This window comes from Mya arenaria, chromosome 4 (genome assembly GCF_026914265.1).
Source record: "Mya arenaria isolate MELC-2E11 chromosome 4, ASM2691426v1".
Lineage (NCBI taxonomy): Eukaryota > Metazoa > Mollusca > Bivalvia > Myida > Myidae > Mya > Mya arenaria.
The window spans coordinates 67,106,937-67,131,215 of NC_069125.1; the positions used below are offsets into that span (position 1 = coordinate 67,106,937).

The window sequence follows — 24,279 nt, forward strand, 5'->3', positions numbered from 1 at the left end:
GTATGCATATATTTACGCAAAAAATTGCCATTCCCAGACCAAAAAGTTGTAAAAATGGTAAATCTGTGAGAGTGCAGCTTTAAAAGTGTACTCTCCACTTGGGTGGGTAGTCACTTTCCCGCAAGAAATTTGAAAAACAACGTACTGTACATACATAACGGTTCAATACCAAAAGGACCAAATAAACGGAAAAGGAAACCATTTTTAATGAAAAATGTATCTGTATGGACCAAAACTGATGCTGAAACTATTGAATTATATCATTTTTATATAAATTGAAATTCAGTCTAGCCGCTTATTTCATTTGTTTTATGTATTTTGATTGAAAATCACACTACGCTATAATATCATACTATAATGGTCATTAAGGTTAAACGGTAAGAGACATTTAATTGTACATGAGCCCGCCTACCACCCCAATGGTCGTGGTTCGATTCCCACCAGGGGCACTCTTGGATCATGGCCTCTCAATAAGGACTCTGTACTGGTCTCTACCAAAGTAACGAACTCGAGGGTGATTTATATCAGCTTATCTTCAAAATCGACCAAAAACAAGTTAGGATAAATCGATGAAAAGCAAAGTCTACATACTACAATGAACATTTGCGTTTTAATACTCTTGTTTTCCAAGTATTGCATTTTGGTTATGTTTATACACTTAATTTATACCCCGCGTGGAATTCATTAGGTTAATTTCCCCTGTTAGAGTTAAGTATGCTTTTCTCTGAAGGGATCTTTTGCGTCTTTGACGTCGCAAGTTACAAATTGTGGCAGCGGTGGGATGTTGACAACTGCCGAATCGAAGTTGCTTTACCCATGAGTTTCCCAGGCCAAGACTCCGGACGAGTCTTCTCGGAGGGGAAGTAATGAAGCGGTCCGCTTTAGGTGGCGGATTAGTCTAAAATAATAAACGTGTTATACGTACAATTATTTGGACTAGGCGGTGGATGTGCGTTCATAGTATAACACCCCATAGGCCTTTCTCAATAGTTATGCATGCTTAACATTCCATTCTCAGAACGAGGCTCAGATGGGTCAGATGTAAACATGGTCACTGATAGCAATGGCCACTTCAGGTGAAGATGTGATTCCGAGTAGTTTTGTGCGAGAATACAAGATATCTAATTATTACTGTTGTGTTTATGACTGTAATTCAAATGGAAGATATGATTCTGAAATCAGCTTTCATAAATTTCCAAAAGATGAGAATATAAGAAAACAATGGGTGGTGAAAATAAGAAGAGATATTGGCAACGATTTCCAGGTAAGCTCTTTCATTAATAACAAAGCAATTACTTTGAAGTTAATACACTTGAGGATATTGTTTGTCTTTGATAATATGTATAATATGGCTATCCTAGATGTCAAATATAATAATACTTTCTTATAAATAAGTGTTACTTTTTAAAATAGATACATTTAGGTTAGGAATGATAATGTTGCACATATATCGTATTTATTCATGATAATTGACGTATTCTTTTATTTACAGATTTCAAAAACAACAGTTGTCTGTTGCAAACATTTTAAAACAGAGGATTATGTGGGATGGACACCTTCAAAAACACGAAGGCTAAAGAAAGGAATAGTTCCTAGCGTTTTTGACTGGAGTGAGGAAAAGACAGCACGAAGATTGCTGACTAGAAAGCCCACTGCAACATCGCAACCCAAAACTAAACGGTATATACATTATGTGAATATAGTTTGCATTGATTCTTTTGTTATCACAACATATTTTATCAAATTTCTAACAGTCATCCACTTGAACTTTAACATTCAAAACCAACTAGTATTCAAGAACTGGGTATTAATTACTGCAAAATTGATTGACGAGTGAATTATTATTTCAGATTAAGATTGGATGGTGCTGATCATTCAACATTGACATCAGATGAACAGCCTGGTGGTAGTGGGGAGGACATTTTGACAGCAACCCCATTACATATTGAGCAACATAGAGAGATTGACATGCTGAAGGATCAGTTGCAGAAGAAAACCGAAGAATGTTCAAATGTGAACAAGCAGTTAGCTGTGGTACGTTTTCTTGTTAGCCGCTTCAGCAAGGATGATAAACTAATAAATTTCTACACAGGATTCTCATCATATTTAATATTTCTAACATTTTACCAATGTGTAGAACCATCTACTTCTAACATGCTAAGTAAATATTACGAAGCTGGGAAAACATTAAACTTACCAGGACGGAAAAGGAGTATGTTAATTGTTGATTGACGATTTTTTCATGTTTTTATGCCAATTGCGTGTGGGGCATCTAGAACAAGATATAAATGTAAGATTCAATTGCTCTGTCTCTACAGTTAGTAGAAAAATAGTTACATGGGCAAACTCTCTGTATCTTACACTTTGACGGATACTTATTTGGCTCTCAAAGGAAGTGGTAAAGGATGCAATGCCAAAGTGCTTTAAGGACATCTATCCAAACACAAGAGTTATAATTGATTGCACAGAGATAAAAAAAAGATAACAACCATCATCCTTAGTTTTAAATTCTCAAATGTATTCAAACTACAAAAGTGCATGTACATTCAAATGTTTATTGGGTATCGCACCAAATGGCGTTGTAACTTTTATTTCTCCTCTGTATACTGGATGCATGTCTGATGTTGAAATAACTCGACTTTCTGGCTTTCTCGACCTCCTCGAACCTGGGGATGACGTCATGGCAGACAAAGGTTTTACGCCTAAAAAACTTTGAATGAAAAACATGTAATTTTGAATATACCTCCATTTTTAAGATCTGAGAAGAAATTCACAAAATCTGAAATTAAAGAAAATGAACAAATTGCTAAATTAAGAATACACATTGGAAGAGTTAATAGAAGAATAAAAGAATATCGTTTGTTTGATGTGCAAGTGCCGTTGACTTTGGTTGGTTCAACCAACCAGTTATGGACAATATCATGCATTCTTTCTAACTTTCAAGGACCAACTGTTCAATTATGGTCGTCTGACGATGTATAGATAGCTAAATAAAGTTATTAAAAAAGAACATGTCAACGTTGTTTTTCACATTTCCCCACACATCTGGATTAAAGAATATTGTTTCAATATGATAATCGTTTTCACACCAGACGAAAAAGTCGCACCATTCAAGTCCAGTACAGGCTAGTTGTGCCAGTACTTGGTAGTAATAGTCATGATTTCTTTTTAACTGCAAAGAAGCTGTCGCATTCTTTTTTTAAACATGATGCCTCCAAAACGCTGGTAACTTGTGGGCATTTTATCTCAAGAAGCCCAAATGGCGGAGCTCGTGTAGGATCATTCATTTTTCTGTCTGGGCTAGCTCCTAGCCATGGGGCCCAATGGCTGACAACTAACCCACAAGGATATAAATTTACCCTGTCATCTTTTACATTTGCATATTTTTGTGCAGCAATAGGCTCAGAAGCAATCCCTCTTTTCACAGGTGCTGTTAAAACTCGCCGTGTTGTTTGCAACTGTTTAACAAGGGCTTCCTCGTCTTTTCTCCTCTTGAATATCCTACCAATCTGTGATGAAGTCAAGCGACGTTTTCGAAGCTTATACCATAATGGGTTTTGACTTTGTAACCTGTTTTTTTTCTTCAAATTTATTAATTTCTAAAACACTTAAATATACGTAGCCCTTTTATTTTCACATCTTGTGTGTGATTAAGAACAGGGTTAAAATTGTTAGACATGGCATCCTGCACTGGAAAGTCTGGGAAACCAACACCATGTACCACATTCATGATATAATCATCATGCATTTTATGCTGGTAACTTAAAACTGACCTAACAGGAACGGAACCATATTTAGTAGGAACTCTGTTAATGATTGGCTGCCTTAGAGCATTAAGAACCAGTAAGTTTGGGTCTGCACTTGCTAGTGATTCATATTGCTCAGCCCAATTAGTTGGTTCACCTCTTATGGCATTATACAGGGTCGACTTTAATGTCCTAGGCTCAATGTAACTAACTGGATCCTGAACTTTGGAATACCCTTTTACGTCAAGGTCTTGTACAGCTTTTTCAGATATCTTCGGACCTCTCGGAATATGAAATGTTTGTGGCAATGATGTTTTTGCAATGTCCTCAGGCAATGCTTTTTACACAACACATTTTTTAATGGGCTAGTTTATATAATAATCCAGTGACATGTCCACAGCAAGCATTCAGGGCTATTTACACTGTACATTTTGTACACTTGGGCCATCTTCATTTTCTTTTGATTCAACCTAAAGTAAAAAAAATAACGACATGTTCAGTTTATTCCTCAAGTAAAAGTCAGATTTATATCATGGCAATATGTATATATATATATATATCAAACAATTTTAGTGCCTAGTTTTTTTCTTCACTTAGACTACCTGGCAATTATAGGGATCTTCTGACTTTCTTCTTGATTTGTGACATCTTCCAGTCACCTTATATCCTAACTCTGTTGGCTGAACTGGAAGGGAAATAGAATAAATATGGTATCTTGATGGTAGGGCATGAAAATGTGATTCATTTTCACAACATACAGAAGATTCTAATGCAATGCTATAATGGTAAATTAATTGCAGTATAAATGTCCTTGATATTCAGTTTGCGTATACACTCTAACATGATAAGATCATCAGAGAGGTGCTTAATGGTCAATAATTAGCCATGGTATTTACTTTGCGATTAGATCTTTTTATCTTTATATCAATACCAGTCAATACACATCAAGTTTCCCTGACTATGATAAGATGTTCAGTATGAATGATGTTCTGTTTTGAATATATGTGATGGATTAAAACATGTTCTTACCTTTAAGGCTTTGAACAAATCCCTCACTGTAGAACTTGTAGCCAGAGTGTATTAATTTATTCCCAGAAGAAAAATTATTTTTCTTTATATATTGTTCAACAAAAGAACAAGTTATATCTGGAATAAAACTCGTATCACGATCACTATGGGAAGCCATTCTGCTTATCAGCAATGTTTACATCCGACCCAACCGAGCCTCGTTCTGGGCACCTCATGTTTTATTCATGAGGTTAATATCAAGAAAGGCCTATTATAGACGGAAGTACGTTCATAGAACGAATGTTTACTTGGTTGGTAATATGCAAATTAGCAAAGCCTGGGCTCCGTGTGGATTGAGAATTTACTGTATATAAAGACCAGTCGACCCCTTCAGGGTTGAGTATGCTTTTGTCTGAAGGGATCGTTTGCGTCTTTGACGTCGCACGTTACATCATGTTTCTATTTCATGTGTTTTTTTGTAATATGAAGTAGCCTGTGATGTCGTAAATATTTGTTGAGATATAAAAATGTTTGTTAAACTCACGATACTTGTGACTAAATCAGAGGTAATCCGAATTCAGTTTGCTTTTTGAGTGTATTCAGGCATACCTAAATTCGGCATCCGAAATATCGCCATAAAGGGGCAGGAATCCTATATATGACGGGAAGTGTTTGGAAAGTATTTGGGTTGGGGAGGTGACATCCTCAATTATCTTGTAAATTTCTTGAGTGAACAACACACATTCAAAATTTACGTTTAAGTTTGGCTCTTTCAAAATCAGAAAATACATCAGAAAGTCCATTTCAAGGGAGGTAACTACTGCGTAGATGTTTGGCTTTTTACCATTACTTTTCCTCTTTGTTGTCTGCTTCTGACAAATATTACAACTCGGGAGAAAAGCAAAGAAGCTTGAAAACAAAGATTGATTGACAGTACGGTTTTGTTTAGTGCATTCTCCAGTTGTTTGCTGGAAATAATAGTTTATGTCTGGCTAATAAAAATGTATTTTAGCAAGTGATATTATGATATAAATCATATTTGTTGGGCTCTATTGCTATTTGCAGGTTTGCAGAGCCATAATAAATGATCACAGTGGCTCGAATTTTGGAATTTTTGACAATTAATGCGGTGTGATCAAAGCCATTGTTTATCATTTCAGCCACAAAATAATAATTAATGATGCAGTATAAAAATATGTACCTGATACTGGTAGCTATAAATTACTTACGAGGTTTGTTCGGAAAGTTCCTGGACAGAACGCATTCCTTGTGAAAGGCTCATTGTATTATAATAAATCTAAGTACGGATTTACTACATCTATTATTCCATATCACTCTTAAATTTTGATTCCATACATATAACAGTAAAAAAGTTACAATAAATATAAAACATGTACCAACAATATGGCGGAGCAACCCGACGTTAAAATTTATAACGTCAACGTCAATTCAGTTTACTCTTTCTTGAAATAGCGGCCATGTGCTTGCACCCAACGTTCATGTCTCCTGACCCATGATGTGTAAATAGTTTGAAACCATTGTTTATGGTTTCGAGATCGTTGAATCTGATTCCGCGTAGCTGAGCTTTGACGGCCGGGAAAAGTGCAATATTAAGTGGCGCAAGGTCTGGGCTGTAGGGGGCGTGCTCCTCCCACATCTCTTGTCGTTGGATGTTGACTCGCGCCTCTCCTTAAAGCGTCAAGATGACGTTTCCCGGGTTTTTTAACGTTACAAAATGCATTTAATGTGAACAATATAGGAATATATAAGGCTTGCTCCACAACAGCAAATATTATGTTGCTATGGATACAATATTTTTGGAATGTATTGACTTAGGTGAAAGGCGAATGTCCGCTTATTATCAAAATGAATATATATATGTGTCTCAACTTGACCGAAGTTTCAAAGCTCTGCGTTGAAAAATAACAAAGTTATTAGTACAGTCCGGGAACTTTCCGACCATACCTTGTAAGTGTGGAAACAAGCCATTCAAAGACCCTAAGATAGCTAATTTTTAGCACTCAATTCGGCTCAAAAAGACCATGTACAAACAACATTTTGGTAATCTACTTATGGGGATTTTTTTACCTTCATTATCGCACATTAATGTTTTGACTGTTAACATTATGTCACCCTGGCATTCACTATTTTCATTCTGTGCGCTCGGGGTAAAAGGTTTTGTTCTTTTCTTACTTGCGGAATATTTTAATTATTGGTACCAGGTGTATGCTGAATAAAGCAGCAAATGCTTGGCTCCATCATGTGATGCTATGTAAACACTCTGGAAGAATTATGAGAGTCATTTCTGTGCTATTTTTCGTGATCATGGTGTAACATTTTTTGCACACACACACACATACACACACACACACACACACACACACACACACACACACACAGATACTCGTATGTAGTTTGCATGAGTTTTTTGTGTTTAATTTCCTATCTAGGTATCACATTTTTATATTGCATAATTAATGATTATTTTATGGCTGAAATAATTTCCAAAAATCAAGCCACTGTGACAATTATGAGCATTCAGCAGCCCCGGGATACTTTTTAATCATTTTGATATTTGTTATGAATCCCTGTCTCCAGTCTGCAAAGCAGAAAAATCATGAATATTCTCTATGACGTCCATTTAGGCGAACTAGTAAAGACGTGTGAAATGTGTAATTTGATGATAAATTTGTGAACAATACCAGTATTCAATTAATACTCGCCATAATGAGAGACAAAGATGTTATATAAATACTGTATTTATATATAATATAAGGTCTTTGTCGTATTTATGGTGAGTATTGCTTTGAATGTCAAAACAATGCCAACTGTGTTCACATGCGTAGTTGTTTCTGGGCCATTTTCAGTGCATTTGTTTATTTAATATCAGTTTTCACATGCATATTTGTTTCTGGGCCATTTTCAGTGCATTTGTTTATTTAATATCAGTTGTCAAATAAGCTGAATAATAATATTGTCCCTTATACTCTGCAAAACACTTTTATTACTTAAAATGTATTGAATTATTTTCTTATTCTAGTTTACTTGTGCATTGTTTGGGTTGAGGTTTTGTTGAATATTGGTCACTTTCTGATGTTTTGTAAATACTCCTCTCTAACTGTTAAACAAATAATCATGGTAATCGAGTCCCTAAATAAACGAAATGGCAAAGACCCTGGGTTGATATAAATTATGTAAACATGTATGTTATGCATGCAATTATAAATAAATTATGATAACTTTTCATAACATGGACATTAAATAATACATCTTAAAGACATGATGGGATCTTTTATTGTTCATTTCATTGCAATTGACATTGACAAAGTCTTTCATTCACAATTACGGGGTTTCCCAGCATACTTCAGGAAACAAGTGAAATTTGAAATGTTGAATCAGACCAAACATTAAACGGGGAAAACCCTACAAAAGAGCGTAAGAAACCAAATGTTTTAACTGATCCCATCTGGCTCAACATCTTGTGAAATAGTGTCTATTTTACAACAGTTGAACAGGTATCATACATTGCAGATGTCAGTGTCCGAAGAAGATGGCCGGATGTTCCAGATCAGTGACAGCCTGGACTTGGACAGTCTGGTTGACTCTGTAATTGATGAGATCTGCAACCCAGATTCCACAGGATTTCAAGCAGACATCCATAAGGTCCAGAACCAAATCAGAAATGCTGAACGTAAGCTTTAAATTCTCAAATTAGTGAAAAATTAATTAAAATCTAAATCCATTTCTTTTACATGTTTTATTGAACAGAATATTGTCTTGTTGGTAACATGCATCATTTATTTTGTGTCAAGGTAAGCAGCGTGAAATCAACCGTATCTTCTCAGACTGCATGGAGCAGCTTGTCCAGTTCAGCAACACCCTTGAGGAGGAGGAGAGGCACAGCGAGTAGGTTACTGCAGCTCTCAGAAGGCTTGTTTAGTGTCACAGTTTTCACCATTTCAAATTAATGGGCTTGAAGAAATTTACATTCATTTAATTTATTTCATTTGTTAAGTGTAGGTTATTTATATTGTCTTCAAAAAAGAGCTTTAACTTAGTTTTTTTTTTTATTTTATCAATATTTACTTATATATAATTATACATGTTTAAACTGGTGATTAATCCCAAAACTAAATTTCCACTTCAGGCAAAGACACCAGGAGATACTAGATGCAGAAGCTAATGGACCCTCTGAGGTCACAATTACAGACTCTGATGAAGATGATGACGATGTTCAATTCATACAGAAAACATTTGACCCAAACATTGCCCTGAAGAGAAAACAGGAGGCTTCGGCATCAAACTCTGGGTACATCCTTGCATCAACTTTGCTTTGAAATTAGATACAACATAGATCAAATGATTTGAAAATATTTAAGCAGTTATTTAATCAACAGGAATTCTATATGAAAAGGGAGTTGGAGTTTATTAGTTTAAATTATTCTGTTGCTGTGTGTATTTAAAACTGATAGACAATCCATTTGTTTAACTAAAAGAAAAAAAATGTTTTGATGTTATTTCACTGAAGTCTTCTTAATTTTTACTTCAAACAGTATAAAGAGGAAGACAGACCAACCATCCACCATTGGCCAGACCCGGGCTAATTTGGCAGCCGCCTTGGCCAATAGTCCGGTAAGGATACACTTTCAGAGTTGTGGTTGTTTCGTGTTTATCTGTTAAAAACAGTTGTAATTATTATGTCTGTTTTTTTTATTAATCTCTTCCACCTGTGTTAAAATAAAGGAAAAAAGAGAGGCATATTTCTGTATGCATGATTTTATCCATTTGATGCTTATCCAGTTCACTGCTTTTGATATAATTTGAAAAAGAAAATGACTATCCTTGCTACTGATTGCAGTCAAGGACAATTGACAGTGCAAGGAAAATATTCACAGCTTCTCTTGCAAAACAGTCCTCCCTCAAACTAAGGATAACTGCTGTAAGACAGATGTTGTTGTCAATGTTTGCTCGTTAGGTCATGCTGAGTGTCAGAGGCAATAAAACAGGAGTCTAGCCCTAATAAACCTTATTTGCATGATGAGCATGTATATTCACCTGGTAGAAAGAACAAAATAAGAAAAAATCACACAGAAAAGTTCATGTTAAACTCTTAACTAATACATAGTAGCCATCCCCATTAAAAGCATGTCAAATATCAATGTATTTGACCCTCAAAGCCGCAAAAATGGACCATAAATGAAAGGTAAGAAAGGTTATTGCGAAACTCTGCTTGTTCATTGAACATGTATACATGTATATGGATATCTGTTTGAGCATTTCACCATCCAGGTTTATTGTTAGGTGTACACATTGATAGCATCTAAAGTTCATGGAGAGTGTTTGTGCATTTAAGATACATGTATTTGTATGGATTTCCATGTTGTTCGATAAAGATAATGTACAGTGGAATTTCTTTTAAAGCTGCACTCTCACAGATTTACCATTTTTACAACTTTTTTTCTTTTTTTGTCATGGAAAGAGCATATTTTTTGGTAAATATCTGCAAACCAATGATAAAAGATTGCTGACAAAAGATCATATCGCAAATTTTCATATTTCTGTTCGAAAATTTATGTTTTATGGCTTAAACTGTTACTAACGGTTTAAGAAAAATGGATAAAACATCAATTTTTTAACTTAAATATAAAAATTTGCGATCTATTTTTTGTCCGCAGTCTAATATAACTGGTTTCCATGCATTTTCGCAAAAATTGGCTTGTTCCAAGACAAAAAGTAAAAAAGTTGTCAAAGCGTTCAATCTGTGAGAGTGCAGCTTGAAATTGATCGCTTAATTATTTCGTAATCCATACCAGAAAAAGTAGAACAAAATGAGAAATAACTCAAAATATGATACATGTACAACATGTAACTCAAAATATGATACATGTACAACATGTATGGCTCAACCATTAAGAATCTTTAAGCTCCTGTTGTAACTTTGAACAGAAAATGTTATTGTCTCTGACACTTGTGCAATGTCTTGAAGAATCTTGTAATGTTGCCTCATATACAATAATGTTAAATGTTTAGTATTATCCAAACTCGTAATGCATGAAGGCTTGGTTTTGTTTATACTGTACATGCATTTGATTTAACTGCACTAGACAAATGCATCATGTGTTAGCTGTAAATGCATTGTGCCCTTAAAATAGATTTTGTTTTCTATTTTCTTAAATTTAACATATAATATCACAGAAAATACCAGGTTTCTAAGAGCTAATATTTATTTATTATTATTATATTGAATTTTCATTCATTAATTTCACTTTTCATGCTATGGCAAAAGGAAAGAATGAAACATGATTAATATTCAAAGTATATACATTATAGACTACATAAATTTTTTTTATAAATTTGTTTATTAATGGCAATGTTTCAGTTTTTGTACAATTATTAAGAAGGATCAATGCCACTTATTTATACAAGTACATTATTGTTCATGTTGTTTGTCTGTACCACTTTCAGCAAAGTGTCTTACACACCGTGCCGAAGAACAATCTTCAGCCTTTACAAAGAAATCTCCAACCCTCCAATACATCATTATCATCACCGTCATCCCAGTTATCATCATTATTATCATCACCACCCTCAGTTTTGCCAGTAAGGGAGCATGGCTTTTATGCATGGCCATATACTTATTTTTATATTTTATAATTCTGCAGCTTGTCTTCTGTATACGGTATATTTGTACTGGTATATATGTCTGGAATGTAAAGTAGATATTTTCAATGTTTCATTTGCTTTATATTTATTTTCGCATCTTTTAGCGAAACATGACAAGATCCTTCATGAAAAATATCTCAGTTTCTATTGTAATGTTCAGAGTAGATGTATTGTTTTGGTCAATTTATTATTATTATTACTTCTATATACTTTTATATCCATAGTGTACACTTTGCTGTAAATAAATTCTAATTATGTAATTAACTAATTATATAATTTGTACTGTAACATAAGACTTAAGATGTGTTTTAGAAAACTGTGTCGTCTGTCCTTCCCATGGCCGGTTCCCAGTCTGCAACCCCGTCAGTGTTGTCAGCCCTCCAGCAGCGGAAACCAGCATCCTCCTCATACATGCAGAGCTCACAAGCCAACCAGGAACACATGGAAAAACTTTTCCTGGAGGATGTCAAGTATGCCACTGTTGAGCTCTCTACAAGTTTAATGAAAATCTGGTTACCATATCTTCATTCAAAGCCATTGGAATGAAAATAGAACAGTTTAAACATAGTCATTTGTAATATTGGCTACACTTGTAGCTTTACTCTGCCGTATGCTTATACCCAAGGATTAACCCTGGAATGTGATTTCAGTGTTTGTAAGGTTGGAGGTTATGTGCTGGCCCGGAGGTACGGTGATGTCTGGCAGAAGGCTGAGATCATGGACATTAATAAACCAGCAACAACTATCTGTGATGTGAGTATCCAGGCATGGAGTTAAATATTACGGTAATATGGGAGCTTCTTATGTGGAGATTAATTTGGAAAGTACTATTAAGTATCAATGAAGTATATGAATAATACATTTCAGCATGCCTACGGTTTCATGACACCTGCAAGACTTTTTTAACAACTTACGCATAAAGCATTCTAAATGTTAGTGTTACAGAAATAATTGGTTAATAATTACTAATTCAAACATCGATATTTGCAAGAACAAAATGTGAATGAAGGTATATTGTTTTGTTACAGCGTAAATTCAAGGTGCGTTTTGAGCAGAAGCGTGTGGTGAAGATGTTGGTGTCGAAACATGTGGCATTCTTGGAGAGCATCAACAAGCCTGTCCTTGTGGGCACCAGAATCATAGGTCTGTGTTACAGTGAAATCTATTGGGGGATCGATGTTTGATATTTAAAGTTTTGTAAGCTCCATAATTGTTAGCAATAGTGAATATTGCCACATATTTTACATTTACACAATATAAATTGAAAAAAGTTTCTATCACAAATGCTACATGTATGACATGTTCATCTGACTTTTTCTAGCCCTGTACAAGGACGATGAGTCTAATGAGGCGTTCTATGCTGGTATCATTGCTGAGGCTCCAAATGGGAGGAATGAGCTCAGGTTTGAACTATTATATTTACTGATTTAACAAAAGAAATTAAGGGACTTGTTTTTTTTCTTTGCCTTGTTTGCCTTTTTTTATAGATTAAATCACAGTGGCGGGATAATGTTTTCAGGTACCTCGTGTTTTTTGACGATGGCTATGCTCAATACTGCAGCTCAAAGGAGATCCATAAAGTTTTCTATCAAAGTAAGTTATTGTGCATGCAATACATCATATTCGTTAAAGAAATACTTTCCATGTCTCAATTACATTAGTGAGACTAGTTTAACTATTTGTTATATTACTTTTTCCATCAACTACATTCCCTTCTGTACTTGTAGTTGGAAATGTATTAACAAATTATCTACAGGTTTGTTACAGTATGTGTGTGCCTGTTTGTAGGTCGTAATGTATGGGAAGATATACATCCAGATTCACAAGACTTTGTGAAGGACTATTTGGCACAGTATCCAGAGGTAATATTCAAGTTAGATTAACTTTTTTTCACCATAACGGTTTTGGGCTGATAGGATGGTAATTTAATGCTGAATTGAAAAAGATGTTAACTTTGCTGATTAAATTCATTACCATTATGCTCAAAGATTTTCTGTGTTTATCTAGTTGAAAATAAGAGATTGATTGATTAAACAAACTCAATGGTTGAAACTTCATGTACATGTATGTTTTCCAGGCTTGTGTAACTAAAGATAACTAACTTGTTGTTACCCCTTTAAAACTCAAATATAATTTAATTATTGGACTTGAAGCTGCTGAAGCTTGACTTACATGTATACTATATTTCACCCTTACCAGAGGCCGATGGTGCGCTTACATAAGGGTCAGACAGTGAAGACAGAGTGGAAGGGCAAGTGGTGGACAGCCAAGGTGGAGGAGGTGGACGCCAGCCTTGTTCTCATGTTCTTCCCAGCTGACAAACGTAGCGAGTGGATCTACCGAGGTTCCACACGCCTTGAACCACTCTACACAGCCCTAGTGAGTTTTTTTTATTTGTTTTCAGCTCAAAGCCTCAACTGTATCATTGAAAATTTACTTCCAAATGAAAATTATCAATATAATGATTTGCTTTCATGTTTATAAATAACATTCAATGTTAAGTACGCTTACTATCATTTAAATGCACCTTTTATTTATTTTATACCACTTGAGATAAAACAGTTTTATGAGCTTTTGATTGAAATTACAATATCAATAATTTATCAAAATGCCGTAACAGATTGTTTCTGATCATCAGTTACGATTTTAGACTAATTTTCAACTTTAAGCTGTCTAACAGTAAAGTCGAAATAGATTAGTATTTTTTATTAAACAAAGTGTCCTTTGTTTACAGGCAAATGCAGAAGCTAACCGGATCATGGGCAAGGTTAAGAGACACAACCTCAATGTTGCCAGTGGTAACAAACCTGTAGTGGAATACACCAGGAACAACAGCACTGACAGTAAGCTTCTGATAGTTTCTAAACTGATCATTGTTGTAAGTGCTTCTTTAATATGCTGTAAATATACTCAGGTAATTGCTACCTGGAATAACATGCCTTATACCTAAAGGATTTTAGGCTATCTTTTGTTTATAATGTTGCTGAAGAAATAATGATTTAAGATAAGTTTTATGTTAATAAATGGCATTGAATTTTGTATTGTTACTATTTTTAAGTATTTACATTCCATACAAGGTTCACCAGCCAAGGCTGAGAAGAAAAAGTCTGTAGCTAAGAAGAGCACTACTCCATCCAGCCTGAACACTGGACAGGTGTGGGAGGCCAGCTGGATGAAAAGAAAATCTACTGAGGACCGAAAACCCTCACTTAAGATCCAACCACAAGGTGCAGTGTAACACTACAACTGCCTTTATCACGCTATGACACTGAACTGCAGAATCTATTGAACATGTACAAGAATCTACTGTTCAATCTACATGTAGTTCTTATAGAACTGAAGTCATTGTCATGGTTATATATGTCAATACTCTTACGCTGTGGAATGGTATTCTTTTTGAATGCATATTTAAACACAACATTTTAGAAAATAGATTTTGTTACATATTGAATTATGTCATGACTCCAACACAAATGACACAAGCCATTGGTCAAGGACTGGCCGCTTTTACTATATTGGGTCACCAAATTAATATTGTATGAAAATGGCATCCGTTTTCCAATTCTGATGAGTAAATGAAACATTTAAATAGGTTGTTGACGTGAAATATATGTTACAGGGTTAGTAGTTGTTGACCCAACATGGGATATAAGGGGCGCAGAAACTGTATTCGGGTTTGAGCTTCGCTTTACCCATTATGGTTTCCTTTGCCCGTATATCCCATATCGAGTCACCTACTTACCCTATAACTTATAATATATACCTTTAGATATCAGACTATACTTTCTTTGTATGAAAACAGTCACAACTTCTTTTTTGTTGATGATGTAGAATACATTGTATTATTTATTTGTTTGAAGACAAGTTCAGCACATCTACAATCAGCAGCCCTCCGGTGGCTGCAAAGAGTCGGGACATGGCTAGTATTCTCCAGGACAGACTTACAACCCCTGAAGAGGCTGGCACTGTTGGTATGGACTTTTAAATTGTTATTGTACTAAATTGAACTAGAATTGTTATCTAGTAAAAAGAAGGATGGATATGAATATTTCACAGCTGAAATCCATGTCCTTGTAGTACAAACCAGAATTGTTGTTAAATAAGATAAGATTTTTTTTGGTGGCATAACCTTTGTTTTCCTTTAACTATCAATTTTGTGCTTATCTGTTTAATAATAGAATCCCTGTATGTTGGCTTTGTTTAATATTCAGTAAAACTGCGATCGCTCGATAACGCCGAGGTCCAAGCCGAAACCTCGAGGGAACCAATGTTTTGAACAACCCGAGTTTCAATTTTCCAGTCTGTTATGAAATATCTTACAGTGAATTTAAGTTTGAAGTCGTTAAACCGACTGTTTAATTCGATGCTGACTATGTGTTGCGTTGTGGAATCGTTCATATGTTCAAAGGCTGTCGTATACTAAATGTGAAAGAAAAAACATTCTAAATTAATAAAAAGCTATGTTTACTTTTACAAAAAGCACATTTTCTAAACAAGCAGCATTTAAATATGACAGTACCTATTATTGCATAAGTCAGACTTAAGTTTCGCAAAATCAAGGACTGATTTTTGGCGCATCTTGTCTGTCTCGTGAAACTGTTCAAACTCATTATTACCTTCTCAAATGGCCTTATCAACTAATAGCGGTCATGCGTAAACAGTGATAAGCAGTTTTTACACCTTATGAAATTTTCTGTCAACTGTCATTGCAATTTTTACAACTTGCGAATATTTTAACACCTAGCAATTGTTTGTTTATTTTGGAAAACGTGTTCAGGAAAAAATGTGAAATTGTGACCTCAAGTCATAAGGTTTTGTGCATGATTTGTGTATTTGGGACCGGCGATTGTGCTCGTCTCCTCGCTTTATTTTGGTATGATGCAGAGTCAGTATATTTTATATGAAAATAGAAGGAAAAGTGTTCGGGCCAAGCTCCAACCTCGAAGGACCGCCGGTTCTCTAACGACTGCCTGTTGGAACGAACGCAGTTTTATTGTACATATTTATTTCAAATTGACATTCAAAAAGTTGTCTCCTTTTTAACATTTGCAGATTTAGAATCATTAGGAACAAGACTCGATCATATAATTCCATCTGCAGACAGAAAAAAAGTTCAAATGGGTAAGTCATTAACAAACAGTAATAGTATTTATTAAGTAAGTCTGAATTTAATTTATAATTTTATGCGTAAAAACTTTTGACTGAGGTCAAATAAATATTTGATATCAACCATCAATTTACTCAGCAACTGATTGATCATTTAAATCATGGTTAGCAACATAGGGCCATCTTAATTTCTTTTCATGTTTTTCAGTGCCCCACAAGTGTTCCAAGAAATGTTTGAAGGAAGTTGTTGATCATCCAGACAAATATAGAGGGAACAATCCTCTGCTCATTCCCCTCTTCTTTGGATGGGAAAGGTAGCTTTTCTGTGAAATCTTGGGGCAGTATTTGCATTGTTTTTACAAGTCATGTGACTCATTGCACCTTTACTTATGGACATTCATAAAACAGTAAAAATGGTGTCGAAGTTTGAATGTAAATAAATGTGTATGTTTAACAAGAAACAAAATAAGATGTACTAGTAGTAAATTTGACAATGAACAAAAATCATTCCAGGCATGTGGCTAAGACAAAGCCCTATGGTCGTCGTGTTGTGTTTTACCGCGCACCATGTGGGCGGAGAATTCGCAACCTGGAGGAGCTGGACTTATACCTGATGTTGACAGACAGTCAGCTTCCCATTGATGCCTTCTGCTGTGACCCAGAACTACATGTACACTACGAGTTTATCCCTGTTAAGGTGAGTCTTAGTGTCTGCTATTTAAGGTGAACAGTTACAAGTGTTGTTTATGTTTTATCTGAATTTGAAGTCAGTTAAAAGGATATGTCTTATCTAAGAAAGTGCAACAGGACTGTAAATATCATGATATATTTTTTGGACAATGCTATAGTGGATTTAATCTAACAAAAATTATCAATAACACTGTCAATATTTTTACATGCAAATTTGATAAAACCAGCCACTAAAAATTTCAAATTTAATAGACCATTGTAGGAAAGCGCTGTAAGCATATCAATTTGACTTCAATAACGAAAATGACCTCACTGGAGATAAGTCCCTGTGATACATGTGTGTCTATTTTTCATATTACAGACTTTCTGTGACATCAAGGACATATCGTATGGAAAGGAGAATGTTGTTATATCATGTGTGAATGGGATTGACCGCCAGTACCCGGATTATGTGGACTACTCCAATCAGCGTATCCCGGCAAGTGGTGTAAAACTCAACCTCGACCCAAACTTTCTTGTCTGCTGTGACTGCGAAGATAATTGCAGGGTATGTGAAACAGACTTTTAGCATGCAAACACGATTGTGTAATTTGATTGTTCAGGTATTGCTGTCATCATAGCATATTTGATTAACACATCTTGCCAATGATTTGATTTTGAAATTTGGCTTCAAATTAAGATTTAAGTAATGCAAAATATGAACCATAATTTTTATACACATTTTGTTCTCCTCTTAGCATATAATTTTATGTTTCAAATCAGGACCCCTCCAAGTGTGCATGCCAACAGCTGACATCTAGATCATCGGCTGTAGTGAATGGTGGGCGAGCCATGCCAAATGCTGGCTACAGACACAGGCGGCTAGAGGAACCACTTATATCAGGGTACGTTGACAATCTCTGTAGTTCTTAGTTTGAAAGGGGATTCATTGAACTTGATACACATCACCACCACAAAGGGTTCTAGGGCCTTGGTATATTTTCTTCACCTCTTGTCTCAGAGTTATGTGCCATTCAACGATTTACAGTTGGAGTTTGTTGCTTGAGTTTAAAAGATATCAATTTGATAGTGCCTGCATTTTGGTTGACCCTTATCAACTCTTTTGGGTTATGTGCCTTTGACCATGGAAGTACCTTTGTTCCAACTTCCTGACCATGTATGTACTCCATGGGAAACAACACCTTATAAAATTCATGTCAACTGGAATACAAGTTGTTTCCCTTTAATAAGAAATCTTGCAGAATTGAAACCTAGACCAACAGAAAATTACTGAAGCACCATTTAAACCAGAGACCTGTTAAATATCTGCAAGGGTTTATCAGTTAAGCAAATCACTTATAACGGATAACAATAATCCTCCAGTAACTTTCTCCTGCCTTGGACACACACAGTAATGAATGTTATCAATGCCATGAAGCTTTGATACTACAATGTATTCTCTATATATGGGGATAGTCTCTTCACTGTATACACTGTTTATAAACAACATATAACATCCTTTATAAAGCTAGCATCATTTCTACAAGTGTAGTTAGAATAAATGCTGATGTGAGTAATGGGTAAATATCATTCCAGTATTGGCAAATGAAAAACCAAAACACATTTGCTTATGACTGTTTTCAGTTGTTGTTTTTATCAAATATGATAATAAACACACCAAGACCATTGATTCATTTTCGTGTATTTAAATGGCAGTAACTTATTAAATATTGATGTTTGTTTCAGGCTTTATGAGTGCAATTCACGATGTAAATGTGACAAGAGATGTGTCCAAAGAGTTGTTCAGAATGGTCTCAAAAACAGACTGCAAGTGTTCAAAACAGAGAAAAGGTAGGATTGTTGTATAATTTGTGAGTGTGTTTTGTACATGTAGATTACACTTCACTTAATTTATGTCACTTTTGAAAAAAAGTTGAAGGATGACACTACTAGAATCAAGTTTACATTAAATATGATAAGTAAATATGAAAAGGTTTGATGGAAAATTGTTCTTTTTGTTTTTATGTCTATATTCTTTTCCCAAGGGGCTGGGGCCTGCGCTGCCTGGATGACATTCCTCGTGGCGGATTTATCTGTATCTATGCTGGTCAGTTACTGACTGACCAGGGGGCGAACGAAGATGGACAACAATACGGGGACGAGTATCTCGCTGAACTTGATTACATTGAGGTACAAAAATTATTACTGCCTTTTCAACCTGTGGGTAAAGAAAAAAACATATTTGAATCACAACTTTATAGTCACACTGAGATAGAAAAAAACACATTTCCAACCATTAGTGTTTTTTATCAAAAACAAAAGTATACGAAGAAAATTTGCATACATAGTTTAGGGTTTTGTTTTAAAGTGAACCCAGATTTAAAGGCTTATCCTGTAGGTAGATAGTCAGTACATGTTGTTGTTCTGTTGAACTGGTATTTTTGCACGTAGCTGATACATGTTACCTTTCTATGTGCGTTTGCAGGTTGTAGAGAGACAGAAGGCAGGCTATGAGAGTGATGTAGAAGACATTGATGAGATGGGCCGTGACAATGACGGGCCAGACTGGGAGACAGAGAGTGACCATGGCAACGGATCTGACTCAGATGAGTATGTGAATTCCCTGAATGTCTATTTGTAACTCCTGGCTTTCACAATTATAGAAGCAAGATTTTTCTCAGATTCAATGTATTGGTAAATGTGAACAGCTAATTTGCAAATCTGTCTAAAAAATGCATCACTTTCATGCAATAATACATGTAAATGTATGTTCTAACAAAAGCCAATTAGGCATAATCATTAATAAACAAAATTATTTTCTTTACATGTTTAAAAACTAATACCATAAAGTCATTAAGGTGTAATGCTTCTTGACCTGTCTTTCTATTTCATATCTATATGTTTATTTGATTCAACATTGTCAGAATGTTGCCTCTGCTTTACACAGATCATTTAAGGATAAGTCCTACACAAAAAAAGGTTGGCCAGAGGTTGGAGTTTCCGAAAAACAACACCAAACTAGGTATTGACAAAAGCATGGATTGTCAACTTGATTTAGATGTTGTCATAATTTAAAGGAACAAATGAAGATCCTTTTAATTGTTAATGTAGCTCGTATTAGCCTTAAATCCTATTACATGTAATGGTGTATGTATTTATTCTGGCTAAAAAAAATGTTTATAAAACTTTTCATAATACTCTATGTACCTTCTATTTGGCATTCTATTTGTCTTCTTTCCCTCTTTATGTATTCTATATGACATGTTTACTGACATTCTAACAATTTGTAGTACATGTTTTCTACTAGATACAGATCCAAGGGTAGAGATAAGAATGATGAAAATATGCAACACCAGAGGTTGAATGTCACTGTTTCCAAAGTTATTGTTTATAAGTTTTCTAAAGACTTCTGCCACTATAACCCTATATCTACATTGGGCCATTTCACAAACAGTTCCACTTGTTTATTAGGTAAAATTGTGTTCATATCTCTGAACCAATATCACCTGTTCAAAATCACAACTAATCTTTATTTGGATGTGAAGAAGATATATTGTATTTTAATAGTATTCTTTTTATATTTTTAGGTAATTTTTGTTTTAAATAAAGTAAATGCAGATTCAAAGTCCCAATACATGTTATTCTTCTTTGAATGGTGTTTTTTATAGTTACTTTTCAATGTTTCGCATTAAAGCTTCATTAAAAATTGCATTGCTAGTACCAGTATATGTAATTGTTTATTCATGTTTCTGTAGACAAGAGTAAGTAACTTACAAACATCCTGCTTATTCTGACATACAATGTTTTACATATTCTTTGAATAATTCATTTGATGTTGCAGGGCGTCAGATCGGGATGTAAAGCGGAAGCAGACGGCTCAAAAGAGCACAAGTGGCTCAAGAACGTCACCAGAGCTCCCTGACCTCAACACCCCGTCTATCACAGGTCAGTTGAGTGGTAATAGATTGCATTACATCCTGATACAAAAAGACCTTAATGTCTTGGAACATGAACAATGTGTGTACTTTTATCTTGGCGCAAATCAGAAAATGATCACATGATGATCATATCTAATATATATTATTATGAAGATGCATGTTTTGCTTCAGTTGTTGTGTTCATAATCATCCCCTGACTAACATTATTCAAGCTAATATAATATCTTTAATACAATAAAATGCATGTTTTTTGTGATACGGTAACAGAGTGTGCATATTGTCCTGATTTTGTATTGCGATGTTGATACATGTAAATGTACAATCATGTCTTCGCAGACACTCGCGTTGTTAATCAGTGTTTGCTTCTTTAGCAGAGAGCTCAGATAAGAAGAAGCGTATAGGTCGGTCAACTGGAGCTAGATACGGTCCCATCAACCATTCTTCAAAGAAAGAAGGTATGCCTGACTTTCATTTGCATTCAGACAAAAAAATATGAAATAAATTTCCTAGACAAATGCTTACTGATTATGCCGTTGACAGTCGTAACATCAGTTATAGATGGCTAAAGGTAATCCATCTTTGTATGTAGTAGGAACACATGATTATTCCTTTTAAGGCATTAGTGATGATAATACTGTGGACACTTTTCATCAACAGTAATAATTTGATTTTGTTCGTTTTTCAACTTGGTACATATCTTGTTTAGCCCCTTGGTCAACTAAGATGTGTTTGTTATCTGATTTATTTTGTATTGTGCAGACGAAAAGGAAGAAGAAGATGAGCCCCAAGGTCCGTCAACACGTGATTACTTTGAGGACGACCAGTCATGCTACATTATGGACGCCAAGTCCATGGGAAACATAGGCAGATACCTCAATGTAACAAAACTTATTCAGTTTTGTCTGGTCATATGTAATGTTTTTCTTAAGTAATCAGAATATTTTGTTTAATAGTTTCATATGCTATTGCACAAATGTCCTCTGTGACTTTATTTTAAATGTTTAAATGTATATATGCATTATATGAGAAACCAAAGTCAGAATCATATTATTTGTAAGCATTTATTTGATCAATACCGATAGTTGAAGATAAATCAAAACTTGTTTTCAGTCTTCTTACATTTCAACATCAGACCCCATTTTTTGGAGCAAGCTTAAGTTTCTTTATGATAGGATCAAGCTAAGCTCATTATTTGTTTATATAATGTGTGTAATGAACTCATATTTATATCATAACTCATAATTCTATGTTTCACTATAACTAATTTTCATTTTGCAAAATAAATTTGATTTAGGTTAGTTGACTAAATGAAATAAGAGACAAACTTTTTATGCATAAAAGTTTTCGAGAATTTTGGCCAGTATGATAAGCCATTATGCAGTCGTAATAATGTCAGTATCAATGCAATTACAGCACAGCTGCCAGCCGAATGCCTTCGTTCAGAATGTGTTTGTGGACACTCACGATCTCCGTTTCCCCTGGATTGCATTCTTTGCTGGACAGTAAGTGCATCATTCTCAAAAAGTTTCAATCAGTACATGTACATATAAATTTTTTATATCTTGAAAAGGGCACAAATAAAAAAAATTTTAATATAAATACATTATTTTGTTCAATTTATTGAACAATCCAAACAAAACAAAAATGTGATTTGTGTACAGATAAAAAATATGAGCAATGTTTGGGCATGTATTTTTAGTGGGAGTTTAGTGGCCACACATTTATTACTGAAATAAAATATATTAATATATATATTTATCTGAACATAAATTTAAATATGTTTTGTTTTCATTTTGAACAAAATGCATTAAAAATTGAAAAAGTGCACCAACCTTTATTGTGCCCCTTCTAAGGATCTTCTTTTAGGATAACCATGTTTGGAATTCTGGTTTGCAATCAATTTGCATTCACTGTAGTAATGTGCAGAGTGAAGTTCTTGTTAGTGATAGTGATGTATATGTATAGAACGATTTATAAAAGACTGAGCAGATGGGTGATAAATAATTGAGCTCCTTACCATACTTTTAACTGATTTTACTGTTTTTTCCTGCCAGGTATATCAGTGCAGGCTCAGAACTGACCTGGGACTACAACTATGAAGTTGGCAGCGTGCATGGGAAGGTGCTGTACTGCTACTGTGGATCAGCCGAGTGCAGGGGCAGGCTACTCTAATCTAACCCAAGGATTCATGTGTATATGAAAAGAGATTAGAATGATTGCAAAGAAACAATCTGATCTGACCTCGAAGGGCTTTAACCTAACTGTTGCCATAGGAACTGAATACTTGGACAGTATTGTTTTTTGAGTACTGCAGTATTATTTAGTTATGTGAAGGATGTAGATGTTGTTAAGGAAAAAAAGCCTGTATTATGACACTCTACACAAGTCTTATTAAGTAATGAACATGATAAATAAAACTGCCAATACTTTTAAGTATTGCAAGGGTACATGTACATTGTGCTGGTATTTTTTGTGAGTTATTTGTTGTAGCTGTCTCATCATTCTGCAAGTAATTTTGAAATTGTTTGATCTTCAAGTAATTTGTATGTATTTGTATTATGTACCAAAAACGAAAAACAAATAATTAAAAAAACACAACATACATTAAACAATATTTGGTGTTTACTCCTGGTCAGCAGTTGCATAAGTTTAAGTCTTATATAGAAATCATAACTATGGTTACTGGGTAACTGGCATTTAAAAATATTTATATAAAAGTCAATGACATAAATGATAAATAGTATAAAATAAATGCTTAAATTAGTTAAATCAAATTGGTCGCTTGTATAAATTTCAAAAGCAAGCGTTTGTATTTTTATTGGTGTATGACAACAAAACCAATATGACACTGACATGATAGCTCAGTGGTAGAGCTCTTGCATTCAGTGGGATATGTATGGGATAAAAACCCAAACAATTGTATTCTATGAATCGATGCTTTCCGACGAACCATGGCGTACGAAAAGAGCTAGCGCATTGCACCTGGATCTCGCTCAGTTTCTTCAACACTGCTGATATCCCGATTTTACCTGAAATTGTGATCACTTTAGACTCATGTCATATATTGAATTTAAATACACAAGTCCAGATGACACACAGTAAGCTAGGTCAAACCAAATTGCAGCCAATGGACACAGGTAGACCTAAAT

The 24,279-nt window shown here is 34.7% G+C and overlaps 1 protein-coding gene across 5 annotated transcripts; it reads left to right on the top strand.

Moving 5' to 3' along the window:
• The first annotated feature begins 1,055 nt into the window (after positions 1-1,055).
• On the top strand, positions 1,056-23,837 carry LOC128232410 (histone-lysine N-methyltransferase SETDB1-like). Of its 5 annotated transcripts, XM_052945935.1 has the most exons (33): positions 1,056-1,264; positions 1,493-1,680; positions 1,851-2,034; positions 8,286-8,445; positions 8,567-8,660; positions 8,902-9,063; positions 9,308-9,386; positions 9,613-9,693; positions 11,220-11,354; positions 11,730-11,887; positions 12,068-12,170; positions 12,446-12,560; positions 12,739-12,820; positions 12,937-13,010; positions 13,206-13,279; positions 13,617-13,796; positions 14,152-14,260; positions 14,495-14,644; positions 15,278-15,388; positions 16,470-16,538; positions 16,732-16,837; positions 17,037-17,220; positions 17,575-17,760; positions 17,976-18,097; positions 18,939-19,043; positions 19,238-19,382; positions 19,678-19,802; positions 20,140-20,214; positions 21,034-21,137; positions 21,505-21,585; positions 21,890-22,008; positions 22,544-22,632; positions 23,185-23,837. In XM_052945935.1, the coding sequence occupies exons 1-33, from the start codon at positions 1,064-1,066 to the stop codon at positions 23,300-23,302; spliced, it is 4,068 nt and encodes a 1,355-aa protein (XP_052801895.1). In that variant the 5' UTR covers positions 1,056-1,063; the 3' UTR covers positions 23,303-23,837. The 5 variants fall into 5 exon arrangements, with proteins under 5 accessions (XP_052801895.1, XP_052801897.1, XP_052801896.1 ...); XM_052945937.1 differs by lacking the exon at positions 11,220-11,354 and having other exon boundaries at positions 21,502-21,585; positions 23,185-23,834; XM_052945936.1 differs by lacking the exon at positions 9,613-9,693 and having other exon boundaries at positions 21,502-21,585; positions 23,185-23,834.
• Positions 23,838-24,279: the final 442 nt, after the last annotated feature.